Source organism: Macaca nemestrina, unplaced genomic scaffold, assembly GCF_043159975.1.
Source record: "Macaca nemestrina isolate mMacNem1 unplaced genomic scaffold, mMacNem.hap1 Scaffold_127, whole genome shotgun sequence".
NCBI lineage: Eukaryota > Metazoa > Chordata > Mammalia > Primates > Cercopithecidae > Macaca > Macaca nemestrina.
In genome coordinates this window covers 29,817-57,773 of record NW_027257610.1, presented here as the reverse complement: position 1 = coordinate 57,773, position 27,957 = coordinate 29,817, and the positions used below count along the sequence as shown (strand labels likewise).

General features: G+C 48.1%; 1 protein-coding gene and 1 long non-coding RNA gene across 14 annotated transcripts in view; one reads left to right on the top strand and one right to left on the bottom strand.

Annotated features, from left to right (window-relative positions):
- Window positions 1-27,957, top strand: part of LOC139361277 (uncharacterized) — a 157,832-nt gene that overhangs the window by 107,409 nt on the left and 22,466 nt on the right. For both annotated transcript variants that reach the window (XR_011618828.1, XR_011618827.1), the window contains exon 2: window positions 13,334-24,177. This is a non-coding gene — a long non-coding RNA (uncharacterized lncRNA). The remainder of the gene's footprint in view (window positions 1-13,333; window positions 24,178-27,957) is intronic.
- LOC139361275 (disco-interacting protein 2 homolog C-like) overlaps window positions 1-27,957 on the bottom strand; it is a 59,455-nt gene that overhangs the window by 9,229 nt on the left and 22,269 nt on the right. The window contains exons 4-5 of one of the 12 annotated variants that reach the window (XM_071089885.1): window positions 24,222-24,373; window positions 14,011-22,879 (exon numbers count right to left, since the gene is read on the bottom strand). The exons of 2 other annotated variants lie outside the window; for them this stretch is intronic. In XM_071089885.1, the coding sequence (XP_070945986.1) occupies window positions 24,270-24,373 (104 nt within the window). In that variant the 3' untranslated portion in view covers window positions 14,011-22,879; window positions 24,222-24,269. 9 more of the 12 variants (XM_071089888.1, XM_071089889.1, XM_071089883.1 and 6 more) reach the window with 9 other exon arrangements.

Below are 27,957 nucleotides of genomic sequence, written 5' to 3'. Positions count from 1 at the left end.
GATTGGGAGGGTTTTTACTCCTAAGGTTGAAGCCGTGCATTTCTGGAGCCTGGGCTGTCAGTCATGGTGGCTGGGGAATGCTGGGGCTGCGGTTGTCTGGCTGCCGGTAGCCCTGCTGGTGGGTCCTCCCTCTTTGACACCGTTCATTTCTGAAGCTTGCTTTCCCCGGTGTTGGAAGTAGCAGCACTGGAAGAATGGCCGCCTTCCTACAGTGAAGCTCTGGCAGGAGAGGAGAAGATACGGAGCGTCTGTTCAAGGACGTGACGTTCTGGGCACCGCACCATGCGTTCTGCTTCTCAGCTGTGCCTCCTGGTTGATGTTACCATCACCTGGCATTTCCCAGGAGGTAACTCGCGAATGCCACACTGATGGAACAGTGCGGCTCGAGTCCAGGGCCGCTGGAGCACATCAGCAAGGTCAGGCTGGACGCATGTGCTTGCTGACAGGAAAATGACAGGAAATGTCATGTCAGTTCAGGAAAATGACAGGAAATGTCATGTCAGTTCAGGAAAATGACAGGAAATGTCATGTCAGTTCAGGAAAATGACAGGAAATGTGTTTGCTGACAGAAAAATGACAGGAAGACGACAGGAAAGAGGCCCATGAGGAGAGGAACCAGTAGATTCAAGGCAGTTAACCGAAGGAGCGAGCCATCACAGGCTGGGAGGACACCCCAGCCACAGTGGATGTCAGCGGTGGTGGCTGGACTCGGGGTCCGTGAATGTTGCATGATCGAACGTGTTTGGTACATTCTCAGCTCCTGCCCAGGTGCCTCCCAAGCATCGGGTGTTGTGGCTCCCCACACCCTTCCCATCTGTGTGTAGCATGACCACCACCTTCCTACCGTGTGTTTGTCCTATCACGGCTGCTGTGCCTAACGGACGCTTTGCTTTCCAGCTACTTTCCTATAACCAAAGCCCTTGAACGACTTTGCGTTTCAGAGACGACAGGGTATTAGTTTTTCATGATTGCTCTGAGGATTTCCGAAAGCAAATGTAACTTACAGGATGGAAGATATTGGAGACAGTAATTATAGATGACTTTTCTCAGTTTTTTGATTGTGGTAAAGTTACACAGCACTCTATTTTTAACTGTATGGTTTTGTGGCATTAAGTGTGTTCACACTGTCGTGCTGCGATCACCGCCATCCATCTCCAGAACTTTCTGGTCTCCCCACGCTTGAAACTCGGTCTACCAAACACTAGCTCTCCTCCCGCCCCAGCTCTGGTAAGCACTACAGGTTGCTTACAAAATAAGCTTTTTCAATAAGAGAAGGGGCAAGGAAAAGAGCTCTAAAGACTGTCTTGAGATTTGAGGAAGTGTTTTAGGTTTTGTTGTGTGGTTCCCGGTGTAAAGGAACTATTGAAGACGTGGGAAGGCGAAGGTCTGTGATCTCAGGAAGTGCTGGGCTGGGCAGCTTTCCCACTGTGACGGGGACACTTGCCCTCAAACCTGCCTGAGATAATCGCGTGAGGATGGTGCTGCATTGTGACAGCTCTGAACTTGGTCTCCTTGAACGTTGCCAGGTACATAAGCTTTGGCGGTTACCATCTAGTGTCTGTGGGAGACCTAGAATTTGAACATTGTTGACTTTAGGACACACTCATTTTATAACACTCTACCTGTTCTCATCAGTAGGAAATATGCTGTGTCCTTTTTTTTTTTTTTTTTTTTTGAGAGGGAGTCTCGCTCTGTCGCCCAGGCTGGGGTGCAGTGGCCGGATCTCAGCTCACTGCAAGCTCCGCCTCCTGGGTTTACGCCATTCTCCTGCCTCAGTCTCCCGAGTAGCTGGGACTACAGGCGCCCGCCACCTCGCCCGGTTAGGTTTTTTTTTTTTTTTTTTAGTAGAGATGGGGTTTCACCGTGTTAGCCAGGATGGTCTCGATCTCCTGACCTCGTGATCCGCCCGTCTTGGCCCCCCAAAGTGCTGGGATTACAGGCTTGAGCCACCGCGCTCGGCCTTTTTTTTTTTTTTTTTCCCTTAATATTCTGTGTTGCTGTAACAGTAGTTGCAGCGGACGCTACTTCTGGTTCATGGTCATCACCAAACACAAGCTTCAGGAAACCGTGTGAAAAATGAAGGGGAAAGTGCTTTTCTGCAAAGGGCTTTTTTGAACATCCTGTTTTTTTCTGGAATATCTGTTTTGGTGTAAAACGTTTTCATATTTAGGGGTTTGTAACGTGTTTTATACTGGTTAGCTTTGAAACCCCATGTTTTTGCATGCCATGGGGCTGCTTTATCCTGTTATTCTATGATATAGCAGGTTGGCAAAACTATTGGTTATTTCACTTTAAAAACCAAAGCAGCTTACAGATTGAGTGTGATTCTTGTAAGAATTTAATTGTAAAATTGATTTGTGTTCAACAAGCTTACTGGAATGGCTAGATCCGTGGACAAAAAGATAAGAACATGTCAAGTCTCTGGGCCAGGAAGGACTTCCAAATAATACAAGTGATACACATTAATTTCTTAACAAAAGATTAGATTTAGTACATAACTGTTTAAAACCTCCATATTTTCTATTATAGCCATTCCACAGTGCCCATGGGGGTGGGCTGCAGGACTGCCTATGGAATCCAAGGTCTTTGGGCGTTGAGGTCCCTGCAATAAAATGGCATCGTGTTTGCATATGACATATGCACATCCTCCTGCAGACAGTCATGTCAGGGTTGCTCGTAACAGCTATACCATGGACATACCATGCGAGTAGTTGTTTAATGAATAATAAAGTCTGAATGCTTAGTACAAACACATTAAAAAATATGTTGATCTATGGTTGGTTGAATCCACAGGCCTGGAACCCGGGGAGAGAATACAAACTCTAGAAGCAAAACGAACAAAGCACTTGAGGTCAGCAGTGACGGGTGTGGGATCACACTGAATCTCATGTGTTTTGCTGTCTGTGTCACTGTGTCCCGTGTAAACGGGAATCATTTGTAGCTTAAGGTAAAATAGGTAACAGGAAACACTACAGAGTGGGCACGAAGGCGCGCCCCTCATTACCCCGTGTTACAGCCAAGCGTCTGCCTCCTAGGGAAGGATTTGTTCTGTGGGGAGACTAGATGTTGATGATTTCCGCATGTGTGAAGGGAAACTCCCTCCGAGAAGCGTGGCTTTGGCCGGAGCACATCAGACGAGAGTTAGCGTGGCATGGAGTTTCCACAGTGGCCCTCAGGCCTGCTGCTTCTCTCCTCTCCCCACCCCTGGCCCTGACGCTTACCAAGGGAGGCAAGTTCAGCTCCAGCTGAGCCCCGCACAGGGCTGTGGGTCTCTAGGGCAGGTGCCCACCTTCGCCTGAACAGGCTGTGTCAGAGGAGGGTCTGGCTGTACTTGAGCTGTGAGAGATGCTCTCAGAGATCCAGCATCCTGAAAACCCAGGTGCTGAAGGTTCCTCCTCTTCCACCATCCTGCGGGGAAGGGGGTCTTATCCTGCTTCCCCTCAACCCGAGCTGACTTCTTGTCTGTTCTGTACACCTAGGTTTTCAGAAGAGTTTTGTTAATCATCTAGCAGACAAACAACCATAAGGTGACAGCCTGGGAGGGTAGACGGCGCTGGAAGGTAGTTTCCTGAATAACAGCGTTCAGTTTCCTGTTTTGCCATCATTTGACCCAAGGCCCCAAGATAATTGAAATATTGTCTGCCAAACACCGATTTTTTATCTGAGTTTTTTTTTTTTTCTTTTTAAGTTATGGGTGCAAACTTATAACCAGGGACCTGACAAAAGAGAAGGATTTATTTGCAAAGTGAATGTCGGGGATGGTTGGCATTTGCCAACTCTGACTAGCAGGGACCCAGGCTGCTTCCGTTCTGCCGCCCGACTCCTGACCCTCCAGCTCCTGCCCCTGTTCCCACCAGCAGGAAGAGGAGCGGGAAGGTGCCTTTTCCCCTTTAAGGGGGTGAGGTGAGAGTTGCACCTGCCACTTAGCTAGTCCCTGGGGTGATTCTCCAGCATGGGTGGGAGTTGGGTTTGGAGGCCTGAGCCCCGTGAAGCTGGGGTTGCTGTTCCCTGAGCAGCAGGAAACTGGACTCTGGGAAGTGGGGTCAGAGGGTAGCATCCTCAGGAGGGGCCTCTCGTCCCGTTTGACATCTTCACTGCAAAAGGGGGTGTGGGCTTCATGGTCCATTGACAAATAGAACGTTACTTTTTTTTTTTTTTTTTTTTGAAGCACATAGAACCCTAATTCCTTTGGCTTTTACTAAAGTGGCATTTTGTAATTCCACATGATTTCATTGATATACTCGCAGGAGAGAATGCTTCCTGTAAACCAGAAGGATCTCTGCGACAGTCCTCGATCCATAGAGAGTTCATTTTCCCAAGGTTATAGACACAGCCTTAGGGAGGGGTTGAGGACACACTGCGGCAGCCTCAGGAGGTCCTGGACATGTGTCCAAGGTGTTTGGGGCACAACTTGGTCTTACACATTTTAGGGAGACGTGAGGAATCAATACATGTGAGACGTACGTTGGTTCAGTCTAGGAAGGATGGACGGCTCGAAGCGGGGAGGGATTTCCAGGTCACAGGTAGATCAGACAAATGCATTTCTGGTGCATCTTTCCAGAGGAAGCAGTCAGATCCGCATTTATCTCCGTGTGCAGATGGTGACTTTGAGTTCTGTCCTCTGTCCATGAGGAATTTCCTTGTGGATCGGTTGTGAGGGAGGTACGTGGCTTTTCCCCCCACCCCCAGTAGCTGTCTCTGTTAGGAAGAGCATGGGAGGCAGGTTTGGTCTAAGCTCTTCCTCACCTTGACGTCCCTTTAGCGTAGTGATTTTGGGGTCCTGAGATGTAGTTTCAACTTCATGTTTCTGAATACACTGGCACTCTAAACAGTGTTGTAGGAGGCATCTAACTTACTTAGAAGAAGAAGAATATTTGGAAACACTTGAGCACCTTCGTCCTTGAGAGAACCAAGCCTTTGTTTAGTTTGCTTTGCCCTGAGGCTGTTACGCTGTCCCGGGCTGTGCGGCCTTAGAAAGCTGTGCCCCTGTGAGCTACTGCCTGTGGAATCTGGTGACTTTGAAGTTAATCCAGCAGCTACATATTTTGGAAAGCAGATTCCCTCTTAAAGTGTTGGTGATTATGATTCTAGCACTAGAATTTCAGTGTGTGTTTTCCACCCTTCTTACTTTGTCTCCTCATACACTGAGATGCTGCTGCATTTGCCCTTAGGCTTCACTGAGGGAGGGTCAGTTCTGACCCTTTCTTAGATATTGATCTTGAACGGACAGAATCGAGATTCAGGAAAACTCTCGAGCTGGGAGAGTGTGCTGATATCTATGTAAGTGGGGTTCATGTGTCAAACTCAGGTTTAAGAAAAACCAATTCTAGGCTGGGCATAGTGGCTCACACCTGTCATCCCAGCACCTTGGGAGGCTGAGTTGGGCAGTTCACTTTTGAGCCCAGGAATTCAAGACCAGCCTGGGCAACATAGCAAGACCCTGACTCTACAAAAAATTAAATAGGAGAGGTGATGTGCACCTGTGGTCCCAGCTACTCGGGAAGCTAAGGCTCCCCACACACAAAGTATCAATTCATGCAGTGGCCAGTTCTGCTGGGACCACCTGTTAAGACTACTCTGGGCCTCATGGTTTGAGAAGCGTCTGTCCAGGGTCGAGAGGGAGTAGCTTGAGGGCCTAGAAGCCAGTTCTTGTGGTTGAGCGTGATTGCGGGTGTGGAGTTGGGGGCAGGGCTCTCCACGGCATGAGTGGGTAAATGGATGGGCTTCCAGGACGAGCCCCTGTGACTTTGCCTGGTTTACATCCGTCCAATACAAATCCACAGGCTCTTACTCTAGAAGCTTCTGCTGGGGCTGATGGACTGGCCTGGGGACAGAGGGTGCCCTCAGAGCCTCATGGTGCCGTCTGGTTTAGGAAGAGCACTTAGTCACCTAGATCTAGGATTTATGGCACTACAGGGGACTCCTCACACTCAGAGCAACAGCCATCTGCATTCTAGACTTGGTTCTAGGCAAAGTATTTTGGAGCCTGTTGGTAGGTACCCTGTGTTCTGTTTATGTGTAAAACAAGTTAGAGTTATAACTAGTTAAAACCTATTTTTAAAATTTTGCCACAGAATATGGCAGTTGTGGTGGAGCCTGGCCAGAGACCCCCACACTGAGACGCTGTTGCTTGCTGGGGTTGCAGGCGTTGCCTGCATCGGCTGCCCCTCCCGGCGTGTCTGTGTTCTTGACACGGGCGCCCATCGAGGCTTGGCCTGTGGGAGTCGTGCAGCCATTTGTCTCCGTGTTCCTCTGAGGTTCCGCAGACTTCACGGTCCCGTGGCAGAGCATACGGTATCTGCTTGCATCCTGATTTCCCCAAACCCCAGGACAGGCCAAGAGTTCCTTACACACAACTGCAGAGGGCCCCGTGGCGTGGATTTGCGGTGACACAGCCTTTCCCCAGCTTGGCCTTCGTCTCCAGAGTTGGCTTTAGGGCGATAGAAGCTTCCTTCAGACTGGGGGGCCCTGAAGCTTTGGTGCTAGGAATTCGGTGAGCAGCACGGATGATACCCCGTTTCTCTGCATTTGTAGCACTAGTTGTTAACACGACCACGAGATGTACAGAGGAAGGAAAAAGGAGGTTTTATTTTCAGAGTAACACTCTGTGCTTTGGGAAATGTGGTCTTGGGGGAGCTGTAAGCACATGCCCCCACAGGAGGAGAGGAGGCCGCGGCATTACACGTTCCGGGGTTTGTTGGCTGTGTGTGTTCATCGTGCTCAAGGAATGTCTGAACGTTTACAGGGAAAGTGGGGTTTGTTCATCCGGTTCGTGCAATGTCTGAACACTTACAGGGAAAGTCTAGCACACATGCAGTGAGTTAACCTGTAACATCCGTGTTCGCCTTGGGGCAAGTGTAACATTTGAAATGAGGTGGACTGGGCGTGTCATGTACAAAGGTGAGCTGTTGGGCGCAGACGTTTATGCGCAGCCTCAGTCACAGCCAGGACTGGCTCGGGGTCTGCAGCCTGTGGCGGGAAAGGACACTCATGAGGCCATTCTGTCCAGTCGGGGCTGCCGGCAGGGTCCCAGGGTGGGGCTGTCTGGTCGGCCGGCATCTGGAGTCCACCCAGGTCCAGTGGGCAGCGTTCCTCTAAACCAGGCTTCTGATTGTGGAGGAGACTTCATGCTGGTTAACACACTGTGCAGGAGTAATGTTGTGGGGCTTTGGGGTCCACCTTCCCTATGATGCCGGTTACATTTCTCTCCGGACCTCACAGCCACAGAGATTGCACCTCGTCTGGCAGCAGGGGGTGCCATGTTGACATAGTAATTTATTGTATTAACCTTTTTATTGCTATTTTAATAACCATTTTTTTCTTTTTAAAGAGATAGGGTATTGCTGTGTTACTCAAGCCAGTCTTGAACTCCTGGCCTCAAGCAATCCTCCCACCTCGGCCTCCCAAAGTGCTGGGCTTATAGACGTGAGCCAGTGCGCCCAGCCTACAGCCACGTTTTTAAAACTCAGCAGTTTAAAAATCCTATTCCTTTTACCCCCTCAAGCAGGCTGGTTGGCCTTGTGCAAACTGGGGTGTCACGATCTTAGCCCCCCTTTTATTTTTACCTTTGGCCTCAAATTCTGATGAGAACAGCAGTTACAAAATGGGCTTTAGGTGATTCTTCCGTTACTAAAGCCAGAATTCTCACCAGGTAGAGATGTTTGTCCCCAGGATTCCAGAAAGCTGTTTTGAATCAAGCCCGTAGGAAATAAGTAAGGAACTAAACTCTTGGTCCTCTGCTTAGTACCAGGGGAATGGGTTAGTTGCTGATACCCTTTGATCTGTGCTCACGTGCTGCATCTCATCACGGGAAGCAGAGTCGCCCTGTGGAATAAAGCCCGGCTCAAGGTGGCGCGTCGAGACGCTTGGGGCTGTCAGTCCCTTATACAGCGGCAGACTTGGAGACTCAGTATCGCGTGCAGAGCCCAGGCAACCGGAGTGCATCCACTTTAGAGACCACATGGACGGTCGGCAAGGTGGATGTCCGGGCATATGGCCTTGACAGGCCCACTGCGAGGTGAATTAGGAATTCGTTAGCAAAGAAATCAAACTCGCCTTTGGGTCCCGACTACTTGGAAGGTTGAGGCGGGAGGATTGCTTGAGGCAGAAGGTCAAGGCCGCGATGAGCCATGATTGTAATACTGCACTCTGGACTGGGTGACACAGCGAGACTCCAAGTCAAAAAAAAAAAACAAAAACAAAAAAAACAAACCTTACTCTTCATAGCAAGAGGGAGAATTTATCAAAGTAACTGCAACAAAATCTTAGATGATGTAATTTCAGTGGCTAAGTGAGCTGTCCAGCCCACGTGGCTGGCTCACAGCGCAACAGAGCCAGGTGCTGCTGCAACTGCCCCCCCACCCCGATCGCTTGTGGACATTTTCTGTTTTCCCATATCTCCCTTTTGGATACGTAGCTCGCTACTTTATAGCTAAGCATCAGTAAAACAGGTTGTCTATTTTGAAAAGTAACTATTTTGTCTTTTAAGGACAGAAAATGAAGCAGGTGACAATAGCATGGCGACCTGGTGAATAGATTTAGAGGAATATTTAATACTTGGCACCACTCTGATCCCTTCTTCTCTCATGCTTAGTTACAGCTACCGCCTCCTAGGACAGAACACTTTGAGCTCTGTGAGTAGGAATTAAACATGTTCTAAATCAGAAGTTTTAGTTAAGCAGTATTTTATGTGAATGCCCAGATCCTAAGTGTTCACTGTACTGGTGTGTGGTGTTGAAGAAGGAACGAGGGCTTGGGGCTGCGTTTATGGTGCAGCGTCCGGGTTCCCATATGTGAGATGAGGGCCAAGAGACACGGCCTGGAAGGTTCAGACTGTAGGATTGAATGGATCTACCCACTCCTGGAAAGCCTCAAGTCTAACTTGACTTGGGCTGGTTTTAGGGAGATGCTGGCAGCGCCGTCCTCACAGGTCACTGGGAGGGGCTCTGGCACCGTCCCCGTCAGGTGTCTCATGATCAGCCCAGCTTGCTCATCTCAGAAGCTGTTGGTCGTGTTCTCGTTCCTGTTGTTCGTTGCGTGTTATTTAGGTTCTGTTCATGTGGGGACCTAGGAAGTTCCACAGTGAGAGGAGAGCCGCTGAGCCGCCTTCCTGCCTGGATGCCAGCCCCACGGAGGACCGTAACTGCTTGAGGTTGGCTTCTGCCCCCGGCCTCACCTGTGGAGGCATTGATGCAGTGGTACTTTCTAAGCTCCTGGGGCACACAGTGCTGTTGTGTGGATCCACAGGCTACTGTGGCGTCCAAGCACGTGCTCCCGGAGGAGAGGACTCTGCGGGCACTGATAGTGGGAGCTGGCTGAGAGTCGAGCGAGTTGAGACTCCCTGTGACCTGCACAGCTGCCATTTGCACAGCCCCTCCTGACACCAAGATGGTCGTGCGATAAATGCACAAAGCACATCTCCAGCAAAAAGCCGCCGATTGTCCATATCCAGGATATCCACCACGGTGGCTTTTTGGTGTTAATACGATGAATGTGAGCAGCAGGTGGTCTGCGTCGAGTGTGACTGTGCCACTGCAGTTTTGTTCTCATGTCTTGATGAGCATGAACGGTTCCTGACGAGGGTAGGTAAGGATGCTGTGACCTGAGACTCTGCAGTATTGTAGCTTGAGGAACCAAGGAGTTTTTCTGTCTTGCAAAGCCGTCAGGGAGGATGTTCCAGGCTGGTGACTGCTCCATGAGGTATTTAGGGATCCAGGTTTCTTCCCGACCCCTGCTCTGCGTTCCCAGGGACACGGCTGTCCTTGCCGTGGTTGGGAATGGGTGATTGCCATGCTGGCGGGGGAGGCTTAAGGTGAGAGTGGCCGTGATTTACCTAATCTACATAATGACAGGGAGCCTGGGAGTAAAGTGTAGCCATGGCCTGGAGGATGGATGATGGTTGTTGGTGAACGACTGGCTGCACTCACCGCAGCTGGCCCAGGAATGGGGAAGGATGGCTGAGTATGCCGTTCAACGGTACCTGGTTCTTTCAGATTTGACTTCCTTACGGATTTTCTGCTGTAAAGAGGAGAGAGCCTGTGGTTCTAGGCCAAGCATCTCACTCATCTCATAACATCTTGTATCCCTCAGCCAACATTTATGTCAAGTTTTAGAAGTCCTATCAAACTGGCAAGCATTTCTCAATTTGGTTTAACCATTGGATTTTATATCTGTGTCTGCATCTCTATTTTACATCTATGTGGTTATTTGACACTCTGTAGTACCTTTGTAATAGGTTCTCTTTGGTGGAAGTTACTCTCAACAAACCCTTGCTGCTACTTGAATTTTCAAGGTTGCAAGTAGAAAGGAGAGAATAAAAACCACATCTTCTCTAATTTTAAAATTTGTTGTTTCTCAAATCACACCAGAAGTAAAGATATTACAAATTACAAAAGCAGCCAGAATCAAGGTTAAGAGATTTCTGGGCGATTCTGGCTAATCAGCAGTATTTGCTGAGGTGTGTGCAGCAGAGCAACATGCCAAGAAGCCCGCGACGGGGGAGAGTTGGGAGGCCAGGCTGTGACTTCGGAGGTGTGTTGCCTCAGGGAGAGGAGCTAGATGTAGAGAGGATAAATGGCCACAGGTGTGACCACCGCCATCCTTGCTGCGGTACGGAGGCCTTTGTACAGGGGCCTTTGTGAGCTGAGTTAAAAATCAAAATTGAGAGAGTGCAATGCATTCTTAGTTTTTAAAATAAAATGCTAATAGAGAACGTTTTGTAAGAATGTAAAATGTTACATCTTTGTTTAGAATTTAAGAATAATAATTTGCTTCTGAGACCTTTGCGACTGAGATTTGAAATCTTAAGTATGGTTTTTTCTTCCATGTTTTATACATATGCACGTGTACACATATATGTAAGGTATATAAAAGGAAAATAAGCGTGTCTGTATTCACATTTATATACACTTCCATAATGTGTATACTTCTAGTCACACATAGGTCTAAGAGACTATGACGTGACTTGATAACCATGAGAGGGTAATCGCGCCTCCCGCGTTCCAGGCCTCACACAGCCCGTGCCAGGTTTTGGAAGTAGGAGTTTGTCTGCAGCCACTTCGGGAAGCATGTGGTTGCCAGGATTGCCTAGAGCTCCAGGCTGTCTCCAGTCCCAGCCTCCCTGGGGTAGAAGCTGCCCTACCAGGGGCCTGGACATGGACGTTAGGGCCTGGAGCCAGGGACCGCTCCTGAAGTGGGGGGCTCCCCTCACGGCTGGGCATGACAACCGAGGATAGGAGGCGGAGTCAGCCTCGGGCCAGTGCACGGCCTCCCTGAAGTGCTTGCGGGAAGCCCCAGCTGCACTTTGATGACCCCATAGACAGCACCACAATCTGTGAGATCCCCCTGGCCCACCCCTCAGGTTCCTAAAATGATGAAGGTTTCCTGAGCTGCGAATTTTTAGATCTAGGCTAAAAAGTCCTGGGACAGACTCACAGGGTTCTTTATGTAGAAATGATGAGTGTGCTGGTGACTCAGAGCAGGCACTGTACCCTCACTCCAGGGTCCTTTGTGCCAGGTGGAAACGAGCGTGTGGGTCACCCAGAGTCCCTGCATCCTCACTCCAGTCACTGCTCTTTGGTTTCTTAATTAAAAGCCTAAAAGCCTTGATAATGAAAATGTATTCTCCCCAGAGAGTAGAGTTTCCGGTTATGGAGGCTCACCAGTAAATGCCGTGCCAGGTCAAATATGCTGAGATCTGGGCCAGGTCCTGCTTCCTGCCCACGGCCAAAGCAGGTACTTCATTTGGGAGGTGACCCGGGGGATATCTGAGAGGCCTGCCGGTCCCCGAGGGATGAATCCGCTGGCCTTCACATTCTGCTCCGGCCTCCATCAGCTCCTTCCTACCTGCAAACTGCCGGCTTTGACGTTGCCATCATTGGAGATATGTTAGGGACTTGGTATGGGTTGATGCCCATAGGACCAGCAGATCGTGAAAAGGTGGGAACCAGGGCTGGGAGGGTGGTGACCACGGCCAAACTGAGAACGTGGTGGGCTGGAAGGTCCATTTTCTGTCTGAGGTGTTTTTTAAAATAAAAAACAGTGTCTCAGGGACATGAGAGGGGAGGCCACAGACGGGGAGAACGCATCTGTAAAAGACTTATCTGATAAAGGCTGTTATCCAAACCGTGCAAGGAACTCTCAAAACTCAACAAGAAAATGAACAACCTGATTAAAAATGGACGAAAGACCTGGACAGATATCCCAACAAAGAAGATACACAGATGGCAAATCTACACGTGGAAACATGACCCGCGTCTTATGTCATAGGGCGAGGCGTCACTGTGCACCCATCGGCCTGGCCAAAACCTGAACTCCGACACCACCACGTGCTGGTGGGTGTGTGGGCATCAGGACCCTCACTCATCGCTGGGGGAAGTGGGGCAGCTCCTGTGGGAGGCAGCGTGGCGGTTTTCCGTGGAACTTAGCTCTCCGACCACAGGAGCAATCACAGTCCTGGACGTTTACTCGGAGGAGCTGAAAGTTTACTTCCATGCGGAAATGTGCACACAGACGTTGACAGCAGCTTTATAATTGCCAAAACTAGAAAGCAACCAAGATGCCCTTCAGTAGGTGAATGGATAAACTGTGGTATGTCAGATACTGGGATATTATTCAGCACTAAAAAGAACTGGACCCCTAAGCCATGAAAAGACACAGAAGGATCTTAAACGCATGTTGCTAAGTGAGACTCCAATCTGGAAAGGCTGCCTGCTGTCTGAGTCCAACTACAGCACAGTCTGGAAAAGGCAAAGCTGTGGAGACAGTCAAACAATCAGCGGCTGTCAGGGGTTGGGGAGGGGAGAGATGAATGGGAGGAGCATAGGGGGTGTGTAGGGTGGGGCAGCAACTCCAGGTGGGGCTTTCATGGGGGATCCATGCCGTTCCACGTCTGTGAAACCCACAGAGTGAGCAGCAGCAGGCCGAGTCCTCGTGTGAGCTGTGAACTGTGGGTGGTGGTGCCGTGTTGATGCGGGTCTGTCGGTCGTACAGACATGCTGGTCTGGTGAGGGCAGGAGAATGATGGAGGCTGTGCCTGTGCTGGGAAAGGATATGTGAGGACTCTCTGTACTTTCCTCTTGATTTTGCTATGAACGGAAAACTGCTTTTAAAAACGTCTATTGAAAAGGCAAACAAAAGAGTGCTGGCCAGACAACATCAGTGTGAGGGTGTGGCCTGTGTTCTACGTTCAGAATTTCCCTTTTAGAATACACATATCTAAATTTTTCAAAGTTAAACCTTTGCATTAAGTAACTCACTACAAAGTTACAGTATCAGCTTGAGCGCTGCCAGGATGGCCAGGATCCTGTATCCTGACAGGCTTCTCCCCTTACAGGTGCAGTTGACGTCCATGGCCACATCTCAGTAAGCGGCAGGACTGGAATCAGGAGTCAGGCTTTGCGGGACAGAGAGGAAGTGAGACCTTGTAAGCACGTGGCTGAGGGCGGGCAGGGAGGAGCCCGTGGCAGGGAGCCGGCAGGGATGACTTTTTGACCAGTTTTCCTTATCGCTGAGGCCTTCTTAGACTTGGGGAGTTGGGAGTCCCCACTCTCGGGTGCCTCAGAAACCAAAGGCTGCTTGTAATGCTCAAGTTCCAGATGCCTCAGGGGAGGTACCTGGGTTGTTGGGTGCAGTTCCGTTATTTGCTGCTCGGTGGGATTTGCCCGCAGCATTTCTGGTTGTTTTTAAGAGCTGATGTTTGAGCTGCTTAAAATCACATATGGATGTCGATTTATCTATAAAAGTTAAGAATGGAATTTGAGTGCAAAGAGTTGTGAAAATGCTCAAGGTTATGTACTAATGTATACATTACATTTGTGGAAGTATTTGAAAGTGCAGGATTTACATTAAACACTTCTCTTGATTTTTGTAATATCTACCTGTCATTTTCCCATTTGATTAATAGATGTCAGAGGGCTTAAATTTTGAGTGCCTGAATTCACTGAAATTAAAACTTCTTACATCAAATGTAATTGAACTGAATGTAGCAACAGTGCATACTTTTAGAAGTACTGATTTAAAAAAAATATATAAAAACACATATCCATGAACATGCAGATGGGGGCAACATATTAAACCATGGAAGTAGAATTAGTATTGTTTTCTGAGAAGACAAATTTTTAAAAAGTCAAGGGGTTTTATAACTTTCTAGTTTCCAACTTATTTGCCCTAAAGTGGAACATTGACAGCAGCAGAAGAGGAGATCCTGGGCCAGTGCAGGCTCTGGGAGCAGCGGGGTGAGTGCTGGAAGGAGCTGGCTGGAGGCAGAGCAGGGAGGTGCTCAGGCAGGCCAGGACGGCCTCAGGGCACGCGGCTCAGTGAGTGAGAAAAAGTTCACATTTCTTGGAGAGCCCTTGACTCTGCCCACAGAAAACCCAAACTCCTTCCAACGGGGATGTGCATCTCATGTAAAAGTTGTTACTCCCAGAAAGAAAACCAGTGGAAGTAGAAATTTTACGTATGCAGAAATTACTTCAAATTTGTTTCTAACCTTATCCTTTTCTTCCCCCATCTTAATGTGTGGTGACTTTCTGCAGGTGACGCACACATCTTAGGAGAGCGCTGTATTTCAGTTGCTGTTGGCTCTGATGTGACTTTGTGGTGTCCGATGTTCTGGTTCTGAGGTTCTGCGCAGAACGTGGCTCCTCCCTGCTGAGTGTTGCTTGTTGAAGGCCCGTGTGGAAACTTTTCCTGTAAGCTCGTTGACCGCAGCAGTCTTGGTTCAGAAACCTTTGGACCTCCTGAGACTTCACACAGCCTTCTAACCTTTCTAGTGTGACCTTTTCATTTTACTGTTCCCCATTAACCCAGATGTTTTCCAGAATGTAAGTAATCTGCTGAATGCAGGGTCGGGGGTGCCCTCCGTTGGCTCTGGGGAGAAGCATGGCTGTTTCTCCGGGTGGAGCTTCCCGCCCACCATGGTGTGCTCCAAGCCGCAGCAGGGTTCTTTGGCAGAAATAATCGTCGAAGGCCTGCGTGGTATGGCTGTGGGTATGCGACCTCGCGGCCATACCGGCCCCTCCCCATCAGTGGTACCACAGAGAGGAGCAGGGGGAGGCCTGATGTGCTTCTGAGACTGCGTCGTCCGTGTGTAACTAGACATGCAGAGAAAGTGTTGGAGATGAGCAGGAGACGGTGTCTGTCCCTGATGAGCTTAGCCGTGCCCTTGAGCGGGTCAGGTTTCTGTGCGGCTGATCTGGACTCAGCCTGGCTGTGGCAGTGCAGGTGACTGCTGGGCTTTGGCAAGGCTGCACCCACTGTCCGTCTGAAACGGCCCCCTTCCCAGGCTCGCTGTGCCAGCTGGGCGCCCAGGCCTGATTTCCCGCCAGGACGGAGGCCCTGTGTATGTGTTGGGGAAGGGGGAGGTGGGAGTCCTGCTTTATTGCCGTATCCAATGCCACGTGGGGTCAGCACTCAGGAAACATGTGCTGTGTGGGTCAGCGATTGAGTTCAGAAACCTGGAAAATTCAGCAGTGTAGGCTTTGGCCATGACCTGTCCAGCCCTGCGGCTCTTTGTTTCTGTCTCTGAATTTCCTGCCATAGCATCCTCCTCCTTCCAGGGGCCCCTGTTCCCATATGGCTGTTGGCAGCTTCACAGGTTCCTCTGCCTCCCCTCCCGGGCCCTGGTGTGGCTGGGGCAGCTAGTAGCTATGCAGATCCCACAGCCAGTAGACGGTTGGTGCCAACGTCTTGGGCCTGGGTTACCTGAGTCAACGACTCCAGTACATGGCTGAGCTTACCCCGAATGTCTGGATCGGAAGGCCTTGGGTTGCAGAAAGGTGGGAGTTCGATATCAAAGGACAGCCTGCAATGCAGAAGGGGAAATGGCTGTGCTGGATGGCCAGCTAGAGGAGTCTGTGCAGAGCCTGGGACCCGGTGCAGACACAGAGCTGACATGGGCAATGCAGTGACACGGCCACCGTGGAAGTGGGCAAAGTTACAGGCTTCAGACCGATATGGAGGGGCTGGTCTAAAACAATCCTCATTTTCCTTTAATCCTAGCAACTGCTGGCTTTTGGGGTGGGGAAGTGAGATCTGTGGTGGCCGCGAGGAGAGACAGGGATTTTAATTAAACCCCTCGTTCTGGGAGAGGGGAGTAGCCTTTTCTTTAGGACGGTGAGCATCGTCATCTCAGGCAGCTCAGGCTGCTGTAACGAAACACCATTGACTGAGTGGCTTATGAACAACAGGAATTTGTTTCTCACAGTTCTAGAGGCTGGAAGGCAGGATCAGGGTGCTATTGGGTGGGTTCTGGTGTGGGCTCCTTCCTGGTTGGCACATACCTTCTCTCTGGCCCTGATACAATGGGAGGGTGAGGGATTTGCTGGACCCCTTTGTGAGGCACAAATCCCATTTAAGGGTCTCCAGCCTGAGGAACTCATCACCTCCCAAAGACCTCCTGACAGCATCACATTGAGGGTGAGGATTTCAACCTGTGTTTTGGGGGGCAGGCAGTTCGTAATCGTCACCCTCTTTGTGTATTTCTGACTCAACATTGAGTCTGCCTTTGGCTCTCCAGGGGACAGAGCCTGTGTGGACACTGAGCAAGGTCAGAGCTGCAAGCATGTGCACATCGGGGGCAAGGGAGCTGCCAGGGGTGTGAGAAGGGGGTTTCAGCGTCAATCGGAGCTGCTTTCCTGGCAAATGTACTCATAAGCTATCCTGGCAACATTTGCTTTTCACGAAGAGTCGATGAGGCAGTGGGGGCAGCAGGCGGTGTTGCCAGAAGCTTGGAACTGATGGGCAGCAGAGAAGGGGCAGAGGCCACGACCTTGGGGTGGTCAGCAGTGCCAGGTGTCTGCCCTCCAGGACTCACGCCTGTGATTGTGCGGAGACTGAGCCGACCGGGGCTTGCCGGCCAGTGTGGCTCTCATGCAGGTGATTATCGGGGTTGGTTTCTATGTAATGTTCCCTCAACCTCATGCCCCCCCCCCCAACAATTTCTGTGCCTAGCAGAAATCATGCTGCATTTCCTTGATGAAGCCTTGAGTTTCCTGTGGAGATGTAGGAATAGCACGATTTGGCTCACGTCAAAATACTTTGCAGTGAAGCTGCACGGAAGAGGTTTCTAGGCTTCCATTTGACGTTTTCAACAATGCCTGAGTGTTACAGGACTGTCTTGCTTGTTAAAAAGCACCAGATGAAAAAGGCTAGTAGTTAATTATGGAGACTTTTTACATTAGCACAGAGACGGTGGCTTGAGGCAAATTCAGTGTAACGTAGGTGTGTTTGTAAGCCGTCAAACGGACCATCTCTCTGCGGGCGACACATGTTTTCCGGTATTGGTTTTGTTCTGTAAAAGGATGACTGGCATGCGGTACAGTCGTTCCAAAATTCACCTGGAAGGTGTCCACATGGTGCTTTGTTTTCTCCTGACATTCTGGGCACCACGAGGAAGTATTCCTGTCTTCAGCACTAGCAGGAGACTTTTCCTGAACACCTGCTCCTCTTTGGCGTTGTGGGTGTGAAGGGGTCAGAGTGACCCTGTCTTCATGGAGCTTTCAGACACCATGGGGATAGTGTGGCACAAGTGTCGGGCTCAGGTGGGACTCAGGTGGGACAGAGGCTTTCCCCAGAAAACAGCTGCCGATTCCAGGACGGCCCTCCTGCATCATGTCTGAATTAAGGCTGTTCTATTACAGCAGGGGTGTCATGTTAACTGGAAGTGCGCTTTTGTTCTGGGCAGTAAGTAAATTAATTGTACATTTGCCAAGGACAGTGAGGTTTGATTTGATGAATCCAGTAGGGAAAAGGAGAAGGGGCGTGGCTGGGTGGGGACGTGTGTGATGGGAGCAGAATGGAGCAGCCATCCAGGCTGTTGGGATGGAGGGGCCGCGCCCGCATTTTCATGGGGTCTGTCGCTGTTTGTGCCACTAGACCTGAACCTCTGTCTCTACAGTAGTAACGCATCATTCACGTCCCAGCAGGCCAAGTCCTCAGGAAAATGGGGCCAAAAAGTAGAAAACCATGACCGTAGAAGGCAACGGCACGTGACTGAGCTTTCTGGGTTGTGCGTCCTTGTGATAAAAACAGTCCTAACTGAGCTGAACACCAGAATGAAAACGAACCTTCCTCCGTGCTGAAGTCGGAAGAGGTGTGCTTGGCTATCCGCAGTGCCTGCCTGTTTGGGCGGTGATTACTGCAGGTCACACGTGCTGTACAGGAGGAGGGCAGTGAACTCTGGAGCCAGGCTGGCCGGGTGCAAGTCCCAGCTCCATAGCCAGCTCTGTGATCTGGGACAATTCACCTATGTCCTCTGCCTCTCGGTTTCCTCCTCTGTAAAAGGGGGGTAATAGTCGCATCTATCTGAAAGGGCTATGTGAGAATTAAACGACCTTGTAAATGTAAGGGGCTGAGAACAGTATCTGCTCTTGGTGAGCAGAAGGATGACCAGGAGGTGACCAGCAAAATACCCCTTTCGAAGCCTCAATACTGTTCTGTAGTGAGCAAAGACATAGCTCCTCTCTGGACGAAGCCATTAATAGTCGATCCTGGCAGGCAGAGTGCAGATTCCTTCAAATCAGAAATTTGAACTCTGGCCAATGACTGCTGTACTGATTAAATCTTAGGATTTGTTGTTAATGGTAAAGTAGTCTACAAAAACAGAAACAGTCTGAAGGAGTTTGAGAGGGTGTGGGCTCAGCTGCAACCTCTCCTCCCAAGGCCGTTGGTCAACATCATCTCTAGCCCTGTGGAAAGACAGAAGCAGTGAAGAAAATGTCGGACAAACATTTGGTGTGTTTGTACACTTCTCCCAGAAATCCTAAATGCTTTGCATGTTTCAGCTAATAATTCATTAAAATGGATTATGCTGACCATTTTATAACCTACTTCACTGCTCTCCTGTCTAAATCCATCCCTTTGTGACACATTTTTTTTACACTTGGCTCATTTTTTCAATTGTGTTTGCTGTCTTACTCCCATGTAAAGGATAAATGTGCATGTTTGTTGATTTGACTGAGACAGCTAATGCTAAATGTCTCTGTTCCTTGAATGTTGACTTGTGATGGTGTCATTTAAGTCTCTTCTCTTACCCCTTGAGTCAGCAAAATATTCCGTGTTACTTTGAGCAAAACTTGCTCATTAGTGTTATGGAGAGTATAAAAGCAAATGGAATAAGTTTCCTGCCTTCAGGAGGATTGAAATCTCAGTCGGTATGACAGCATGGATGGGAGTCGGCTCAGTTTGCAGCTTTTAAAACATGTTGGAATCTTTCCTCTGCCACTTTTGATGGTGAGACCCTGAGCAAATCATTTCCACAAGCATCATGCTCTCCATCTATGACATGGAAGTAAAAATAGCAATCTTGACAGAATTGTGATGACTACAGACGTGTACCTAACCTCTTATTTACTGCCTCCCGATAGAAGATATTGTAACTCATCCCATTTGAGAGCAGGTGGTGATCACCCCATCCTGTGAGATTCAAGTATAAGTATCTGGAATCCCCCATCTGCAGGTGAGGAAGACCCAGCAGCCCTCACAATGTCTTCTGGAAACTGGATTTTGTTTGAAGGGTGAACTGACTCCAAGTTTCTTCTGTTTTCACGTATTGTCCTTCCTACGTGGCTCCTGGGGTTTTTCCCTTCCTCCCAATCTACATTAACCTGATAACAGCCAGCTATGTTTTCTAGAATTCCCCTAAATTGACTCATGCCAAATACTGAATACAGTAGATTGTGAGGGGTTCATTAAATCACGATAGAGCATCCTAAGAAGGAAAGTAGACACCTTTGTTCTTAAAGGGTCTTCAGCTATCCCACCCTGGAGAAGGTTGCTGATTTCCTTTTCTCCTCGGGCAGTCTTGTTACTATGCATCACTTCTTTTCTCTGAGATGGAGTCTCGCTCTGTCACTCAGGCTGGAGTGCAGTGTCATGATCTTGGCTCACTGCAACCTCCATCTCCTGGGTTCAAGTGATTCTCCTGCCTCAGCCTCCCGCGTAGCTGGACTACAGGTATGTGCCACCACACCGAGCTAATTTTTGTATTTTTGGTAGAGACAGGGTTTCACAATATTGGTCAGACGGGTCTTGAACTCTTGACCTCGTGATCCATCCACGTTGGCTTCCCAAAGTGTTGGGATTACAGGCATGAGTCACCGTACCCGGCCTGCATCACTTTTTATGCCTCGTCTTCATCCTTACAGCTTCTCCTTCCTAGTGGCCTCAACTCCCAACCCCGGAGTACGGGTCACAACTGTCCATCTTCATGCACCACAGCTTAATTCCCCTTCTTCTCCTCCCCACCATGCCCTATGGGCTGCTTTTCTACAACCAGAGTGGAGACCCAGGGAGATCTGCTAAACTAAGACAGTGCTCACCCCTGGGAGAAAAATCTACTTCCCAGTTCTCAGTCCTGCTAAACTATTGTTAAGATAAAGAAGGACCATGATAAATCCTATTGGCTAAGAGAAGAAGAGTCTCCATGTTGCCATAGGACAAGAGAGGAGGTGACAGAATCTGCAGCCATTTGGTCGAATATGTGATATGTGAGTCATTCTGAGGAATACGTTAAAATTCTGTAGTCAGATCTTGGAAAATGGTAGTTCCAGCAGAGGGAATAATATAACAAAAAACCCAGGCAGAAAACAAGTGTGTGTGTGTGTGTGTGTGTGGAGAAGAACAATAATGTGATGTGAATGAAGGGTTCGGTGTCATGAGTGAGAAATGGCTGACCGAAAGTAGGGAGATGCAGAGAGGAAGATACCACGGGAAGACTGAACATCACATTAAGTGATTTAGGTGATTCTGCCTGCAGTGCAAATATTTTGGGCTCTGAAGTGAAGTCATCAAAAGGTTTACGTCTGTAATGGAGGATTGGTCTAGATAGCCTCTCAGATCCCACTCGGCTTTGAGATCCTTGATTCCGGGTCACACCTGCGGGTCTGGAGGGCAGTTCTGCAGGGTCATGAAGGAAGGATTCCAGGAGGCTGGGACACGAAGGGCATTCAGGTGACCACATCAAGAGATCAAGTGGGGTAACAAAAGCCTGAACTAAAAGGAATGCAGTGTAAATATGAAGGAGAAAGAGGAAATGGGAAACTTACTAGAAACGATAAGGAGAGAAAAAGGGGAACGTGTGATTCCAAGGTTTAGAACAGTATTTGTAAGTTACAGTCCCACAACTTCTTGCATAAACAGTATCTAAGAGAGTCATTTTAAGAAGAAGAGCAAACTTCCAAGTTCCACTGAAAGACATCAGCATCTCTGTGGAGTGAATTGGGGAAAGAGAATGAAGAAGTCTGCTCAACTTTTAGACACACAAAATGTGAATTGAATTGCATGAGTGACAACAATGTGAAGATATTTAACAGGAGCTCTTTTTTCTCTTTTTGGCCTACGGTATTTAATCCTTCTATCATTATCGTCCTTTCTCTAATTTGATGTCTTTGAACCTTTATTCAAAAATCTACTACGTATATGTAACATGTTTGTGAGATTATTACTAGACCCTCTAGGAGGTTTCATTAACCCAGTTTTCTCTTATTATACCAATACCACACTATCTTGGTAGTTCAGGTAAGTCCTCCACCGTTTTATTCCAAGTTGTCTTAGCTCTGTTGGGTTCTTTAAATTTCCAGACACATTTTGGAATCCGCTAGTTCATTTCTACTGAAAAATAAAAATAAAAATAAAAATCATGCTGTGATTTTGATTGGAATTGCATTAAACCTCTGATCCACAAGCGCAGAACTGACATCTTAACAATATTGAGCCTGCTGATCCATGGACACAATATATCACTTCATTTATTTAGTTCTTTAATTTATTTCAACATCACTGCCTGCTTTTCAGTGTATAGATCTTACACATCTTTTGTCAGATTTAGTCTGAGGTATTTCATGTTTTGATGTGCTCTAATATTGCTTTGTAAATTTCCATTTCCAATTATTTCTTTGCCAGTGTATAAAGAGATATTGCTTATGTGTTTAGCTTGTATCTTGCAAGCTTTCCAAACTCACTTATTAGTAAGTAATTTATTATTATTAGTTTTAGTGGCTTTTTGTGATTTCAGGAGATTTTCCACACAGGTGATCACGTCACCTGCAGATCCAGATAGTTTTAAATCTTTTCTAATAAGGGTGCATTTTATATATTTTAACTTGCCTTATTGCACTGACTAGACTCCAAAAAAATGCTGAAAAGCAGTGAGGAAAAAGTCATCAGGTGGGATGGTAAATACAGCCCCTGTTCTTCCATTTTGACCTGAAGCACCCAGTGTGATCATTTTCTCATTTGATTTTCGTGAGGACTTTTTGTTTCCTTTTTTTCCTTTATTTTTAAAAAATACACTATCTTTTAGGCAGTTTCACCTTCACAGAAAAATTGAGGGAAAGGTGCAGAGAGTCCTTCTATATGCCTTCCCTTCCCCCACGTGCACAGCCTCCCCCACTAAAAACTCTCCTGCCCAGAGGGAGCGTTTGTAACAATTGAAGAACCGACGTTGACATATTGTCACCCAGAGTCCACAGTTTACATGAGGGCTCCGTCTTGGTGCTGGTTCTATGGGTTTGAACAAAGGTGTCATGACATGTATCCACCATGATAGCATCGTACAGAGCAGTTGCACTAAAATCCTAAAAATTTCCATGTTCCACCTCATCATCTCTCCCTCTTCCCAACACCTGGGAACCACGGATAGTTTCACTCCATAGTCTGGCCTTTTTCTGAATGTCCTTTAGTCTTTTCTGATGGGTCTCTTTTGTGTAGCCGTGCATGTTTAAAGTTCCTAAGTGTCTTTTCATGGCTTGACAGCTCACTTCCTTTCAGTGCTGAAGAATATGCCATTGTTTGGATATATCACAGGTTATTTATCCACTCACCTAGTGAAGAACATTTTGGTTTCTTCGTTGCCTCCAAGTTTGAGCAATTATGAATAAAGCTGCAATAAAATTAGCAATTATGATTAAAGCTTCTATAAATGTCCGTGTGCAGGTTTTTCTGTGAACACAAGTTTTCAACTCCTTTGGATAAATACTGAACAGTGCAATAGCTGGATCACATGTTAAGAGGATATCTCGTGCCCATCAATGATACACTGGATACACAAAATGTGGCACGTATATACCACGGAATACTATGCAACCATAAAAAAGAATGGGTTCCTGTCCTTTGCAGGGACATGGATGAAGCTGGAAGCCATCATTCTCAGCAAACTAAACTAAAAGAGGAACAGAAAACCAAACACCACATGCTCTCACTCATAAGTGGGAGTTGAACAATGAGATCACATGGACACGGGGAGGGGAACGACACACACGGGGGCCTGTTGGGGGTTGGAGGCAAGAGGAGGGAGAGCATTAGGACAAATACCTCATGCATGCAGGGCTTAAAACCTAGATGATGGGTTGACAGGGGCAGCAAACCACCATGGCACATGTATACCTATGTAATAGACCTGCACATGTATCCAAGAACTTAAAGTAAAATTTAAAAAATAGGGAGTATAGTTTGGTAAGACAATGTGATAATTTTACAAACACAAAACATGTCATACCCACTTCCCCACCTCCCTCAAGTGCTTTCAACAGCATCCTGTTGCTGTTATTAAGAGAATAAAGCATCTACCATCATCTCCCAGCCCCTGCCTGCCTGCCTTCATTCTTGTCTTGTGCCACTTTCTCCCGTGCTTACTTCCTTGCACGTGCCTGTTTCCTGCTGCAAGAGGCATTCTGCAGCACCCCCATCTCTGTTTAGACCGTGGTGTCCCTACACTCCACCGCCCTCAACAATCAACCTCTACTTCTCTCCAGACTGCAAGGGGATCATACCTTCCAGAATGCATCGGTTTTCTACCTCTCATCCCAAGATACGCCAGATTCTTTTACAGCATAAATTTAGAGAACCCCGCTTCCCTTTCTTTGGTGTGCTTTCCTGAATTCTTCATCAGAAACCCATTAGAGTGATTGTCTTATTAGTGCCCATTCTCCCCATCAGGCTGCAGGTTCGTGAGAGCAGGGGCCACGGTCATGTTGGTGAACCACGGTATTCTCAGTGACTATCCATGTGCTTAGAAAGTATTTGCTGAATGAGTAAATGGGTCTGCAGTTCCAACCAAAGCTAGAAGCTTGACTTTGGAAGAATGAAAGTAGATAACGTCTCCAAAGCAGACCCCATAGCATGAGAAAAGAAAGGAAGAACGGAGGCAGAGCTGAAGGATGAATATCGGCACAGGAGTAGGTGAGAGTTCCAGAAATGCTGGGTTTTCACGTGTTTTTACTTACCTCCTATCTGTGTTTCCATCTCTGTGTAGCGTGACTCTCACATCCCTCTCAATTTCTACATTTCTTTACTGACAAGGACAGAGGTAGTGCATTGGACACACTACTAACCAGCATACTCTCTCGGACTTGCAAGGAAATGTAGAGAAAACAATCTAGAAATGGTATCTCAGAAGAAAAAAATATCAAAAATATGAGAATAAATGTGGGAAAAAAATCAATGTTTAAAGACAACTTCTCAACATATTTAGGTATCTCTGGGACCTAAAATTTCATCAGAACTCCCCACACTTCTTTCTTTTTACATTGCTCTGTGTGTGTGTGTGTGTGTGTGTGTGTGTGTGTGTGTGTGTGTGTGTGTGTATTCAACAGAAATCTACCAAAAAAAAAATAATAATAATGCTATTGCTAGAATAATGCTACTACAGGGGAGAAAAATGTAATCTTTTCTTCCACCCATCTTAGCTTCATTGGTTGGGGTTCCTATAACAAAAGACAGATGAACCCCCAAAAAAGCAAGCGGAGGTTTATTAGCATGTATATTTCATATACACATGGGAGATACACAGGGAATGAGGGAATCTCAAAGAGACAGCTCAGACCTTTCTTTTATATAACATCTTCAACAAGGATAATAAATGTTTCTAGAAGTGCCAAGACAAAGTAAAAGGACTTTGGGTCATTGGGGGCAACAAATTGTGGGAAGGCCAATAAATGATAGATTTTTGTGTAAATTCCTCTGGTGCTGTTTCCTGAATAAGGGTCTGAAGTTGTCTACAGAGATTGAGCTGCGTCCTTTCTGGCAGAGAGGGGAGAAAGGGCACTTTTGTCTTTGTATAATATGATTATGTTGTGTGCTTTTCAGAAACTAGAGGGAAGGCCAGAGCGCTTCTTAATTGCTTTCAGCTCAAAATATTTTAGCATGGCGTGTTGTATTCTCTGCACTGTTCCTGCTGCAGATATCTCTAAAGGCATCAGTCGCATCCACAGCACTACTTGTGGGGAAATATTGAGCAGAACTGGAATCAAATGTATAATTCAGCCCCATAGAATCTGAGCCACAGGACAGAGAGAACTGCCCGGGAGTCAAAGCAGACACTGAGCAGCTGACATTCTAAGAGTCTCCTTCCAGTAGATCGGCGCATAAACTCAAGTTCTTTTCACAGATTTGTCTGTGTTTCTTTTTTGGAAAAAAACATAACCCTGTAGCGAAAATGTCTACTTCACAGTGCACCAAAACATCTGGAGCCTTAGCCAGAAGCAGCACAGACCCAGCCAGAAGCAGCACAGACCCAGGCAGCCTGGTGATGTCCGGCGGGGGCAGCCCATAAAATCCATCAGCATGTGGCCCTGCGAGCCGCCACCAGTAACATATGTTTACATGCTAATGAATGTCAGGCTCATTTAGAACAAATTTGCATCCATCAAAGTCAAACAGCGAGCAGAGCAGCACATTTTCCTGTGTGTCAGTGGCCCCTGAGATACCAGGGAGAACTTGAATTGCCTGACCCCTTCAACTTCCAAGCATCCCAGAGGGAAAATGCAGACCCCAGGAAAGGACTGTGCTGGAAACCATTTGTTCTTACAGATGTCCGGAGTAGTCTTGTGACTGACCCAAAGACTCCCCTCTGAGGGTGGGGGAGACCTAGGTTAGGAGAGGGTGAACCGTGCTGCCTTCTAAGACCTTCCTTCTAAGGGAGGGTGGGAGAAACCCAGAGTAGGTGGAGGTGAGCCATGCTGGCAGGACCTTCCTTCTAAGGGAGGGTGGGGAGACCTAGGGTACGTGGAGGTGAGCCATACTGGCAGGACCTTCCTTCTAAGGGAGGGTGGGGGAGACCTAGAGTAGGTAGAGGTGAGCCATGCTGGCAGGAACTTCCCTCTAAGGGAGAGTGGGGGGACCTAGGGTAGCTGGAGGTAAGCCGTGCGGGTAGGATCTTCCTTCTAAGGGAGGACGAAGTGTGCTTTGCTAGACTCTGCGCTTGAGTCTCAGCGTGGCGGACCCAGATGGGAGCAAGTCACTTCTATCCTATGATTCTGGGTGTCCTCATCTGTCATGGAAGGTTTGGTTAGATGAGCTTAAAGTCACTCCAGTTGCAAAGCTGTGTGACTTGTAGATACATGCCAGTGTGAATGACTCACTTCACTTTTACAAGTTGCACAGATAGCCAGGCTTCCCCTTGTATCAGTCAGGAGGTCCCAGAAGACTTTGTCACAGGCAAAGAGGTGATTAAAAGGAGTCACTGACGGGATTCTTTGGAGATCGGTGGGCAGGGCCCAAGGGAAGTGAGAATAGCACTCCCCAGATTATGGGCAAGGGATGCCTGGGGAGGGGCTGCTAACGTGGACAGGCATGAGTAAGAGAGGACTGAGGACAGCTCCTCTCCCTCCTCCACCTTCTACCTGCTGCCAGCAATGAATCCAACCAGCAGCCCTAGGCCAGGCCAGGCTCCCAGAGTCAGAGCCAGGAAGAAGCCAGGCACATGGAGAAGCCACTGGTCCCCACCAACACCAAGGGTGCAGTAAGAATTTTGATGGAAACATTTAAAAACTCATTCAACAACTTCCTATCTCCCCAACCAGCCTCTACATATGATTCCACCTTTTCCGACTCCTGAGCCATCCTCAGGGGTGTCACAGGGGTGGGGCTGCCTGCTCTGCCCAGGGCCTGGGACCCTCCAACCTTCGGAGGTCTGGAGTCCCCTCTCCCCTCCCTGGCAGCAACTGTCTTCTCTGCTGTCAAATTATCACTTCCATCCTCCCACAACACATGAGAATTTAAGACGGGATTTTGGTGGGGACACAGCTAAACCATATCAAAGGGGGGACCTGGGGCTTCCTCATGGGGCTCTGGCATGAGCTTGGGTGACACAGGTTATAAGACCCCATCTGCTTCAGGTTTAATTGCATACCCCAATATTCCCAGGTTGTAGTCCTAACCAAGGACCTCAGAATGTGTCTGTATGTGGAGATAGGCCTTTTAAAGAGGTGATTAAGGTAACGAAGTCATTAGAACTGATGCCCTTGTAAGAAGAGATCAGGACACAGACATCTATTGAGGGACAACCGCACGAGGACACAAGAGAAGATGCCATCTGACAGTCAAGGAGAGATGCCTTAGGAGGAGCCAGTCCTGAACCCACCTTGACCTTGGACCTCCAGACTCCAGGACTATGAGAAATACATCTCTGTCTTTTCACAAAACTGCCTGTGGCAGCCCAACCAGAGCCATGCGCCATCTTTGGTTCTCAGAAATTCCACTGGTTTTTATACTCCTGGATTTTAGGAGGCCCCTGGATGACCAGCATGTGGCTAAAGTTAGAGAAGGAGTTACTTGTGTAAGAGAGCCCCACACATCTCTGAGCGGACACCGTACAGCCCATGAGATATTGGGTGTAGTACCATCCTCTCTTCCCTAGGATATTAAGAACAATATCACAGGAGGGGTGTACAGCCACAGCCCCTGCGTCACTGGGAGCAATAGCATCTTCTCCCCCTCTCAATATAAGGAACAATATCCCAGGGTGGGTGTACATCCCCTGTGATATTGGGTGTAACGTCATCGTCTCCCAATGCGGATATTAAGCATAGTGTCACAGGGGGGTGTATACCTTCTCCGCTATCGGGAATAATATCCTCTCCCCTCAGGACTGTATGCAAAATATCGAAGGGGTTTTACAACTCTTGCGATATGGGCAGTAATATCATCCTCTCCCCACCTAGATGTTAGGAACTCTATCAC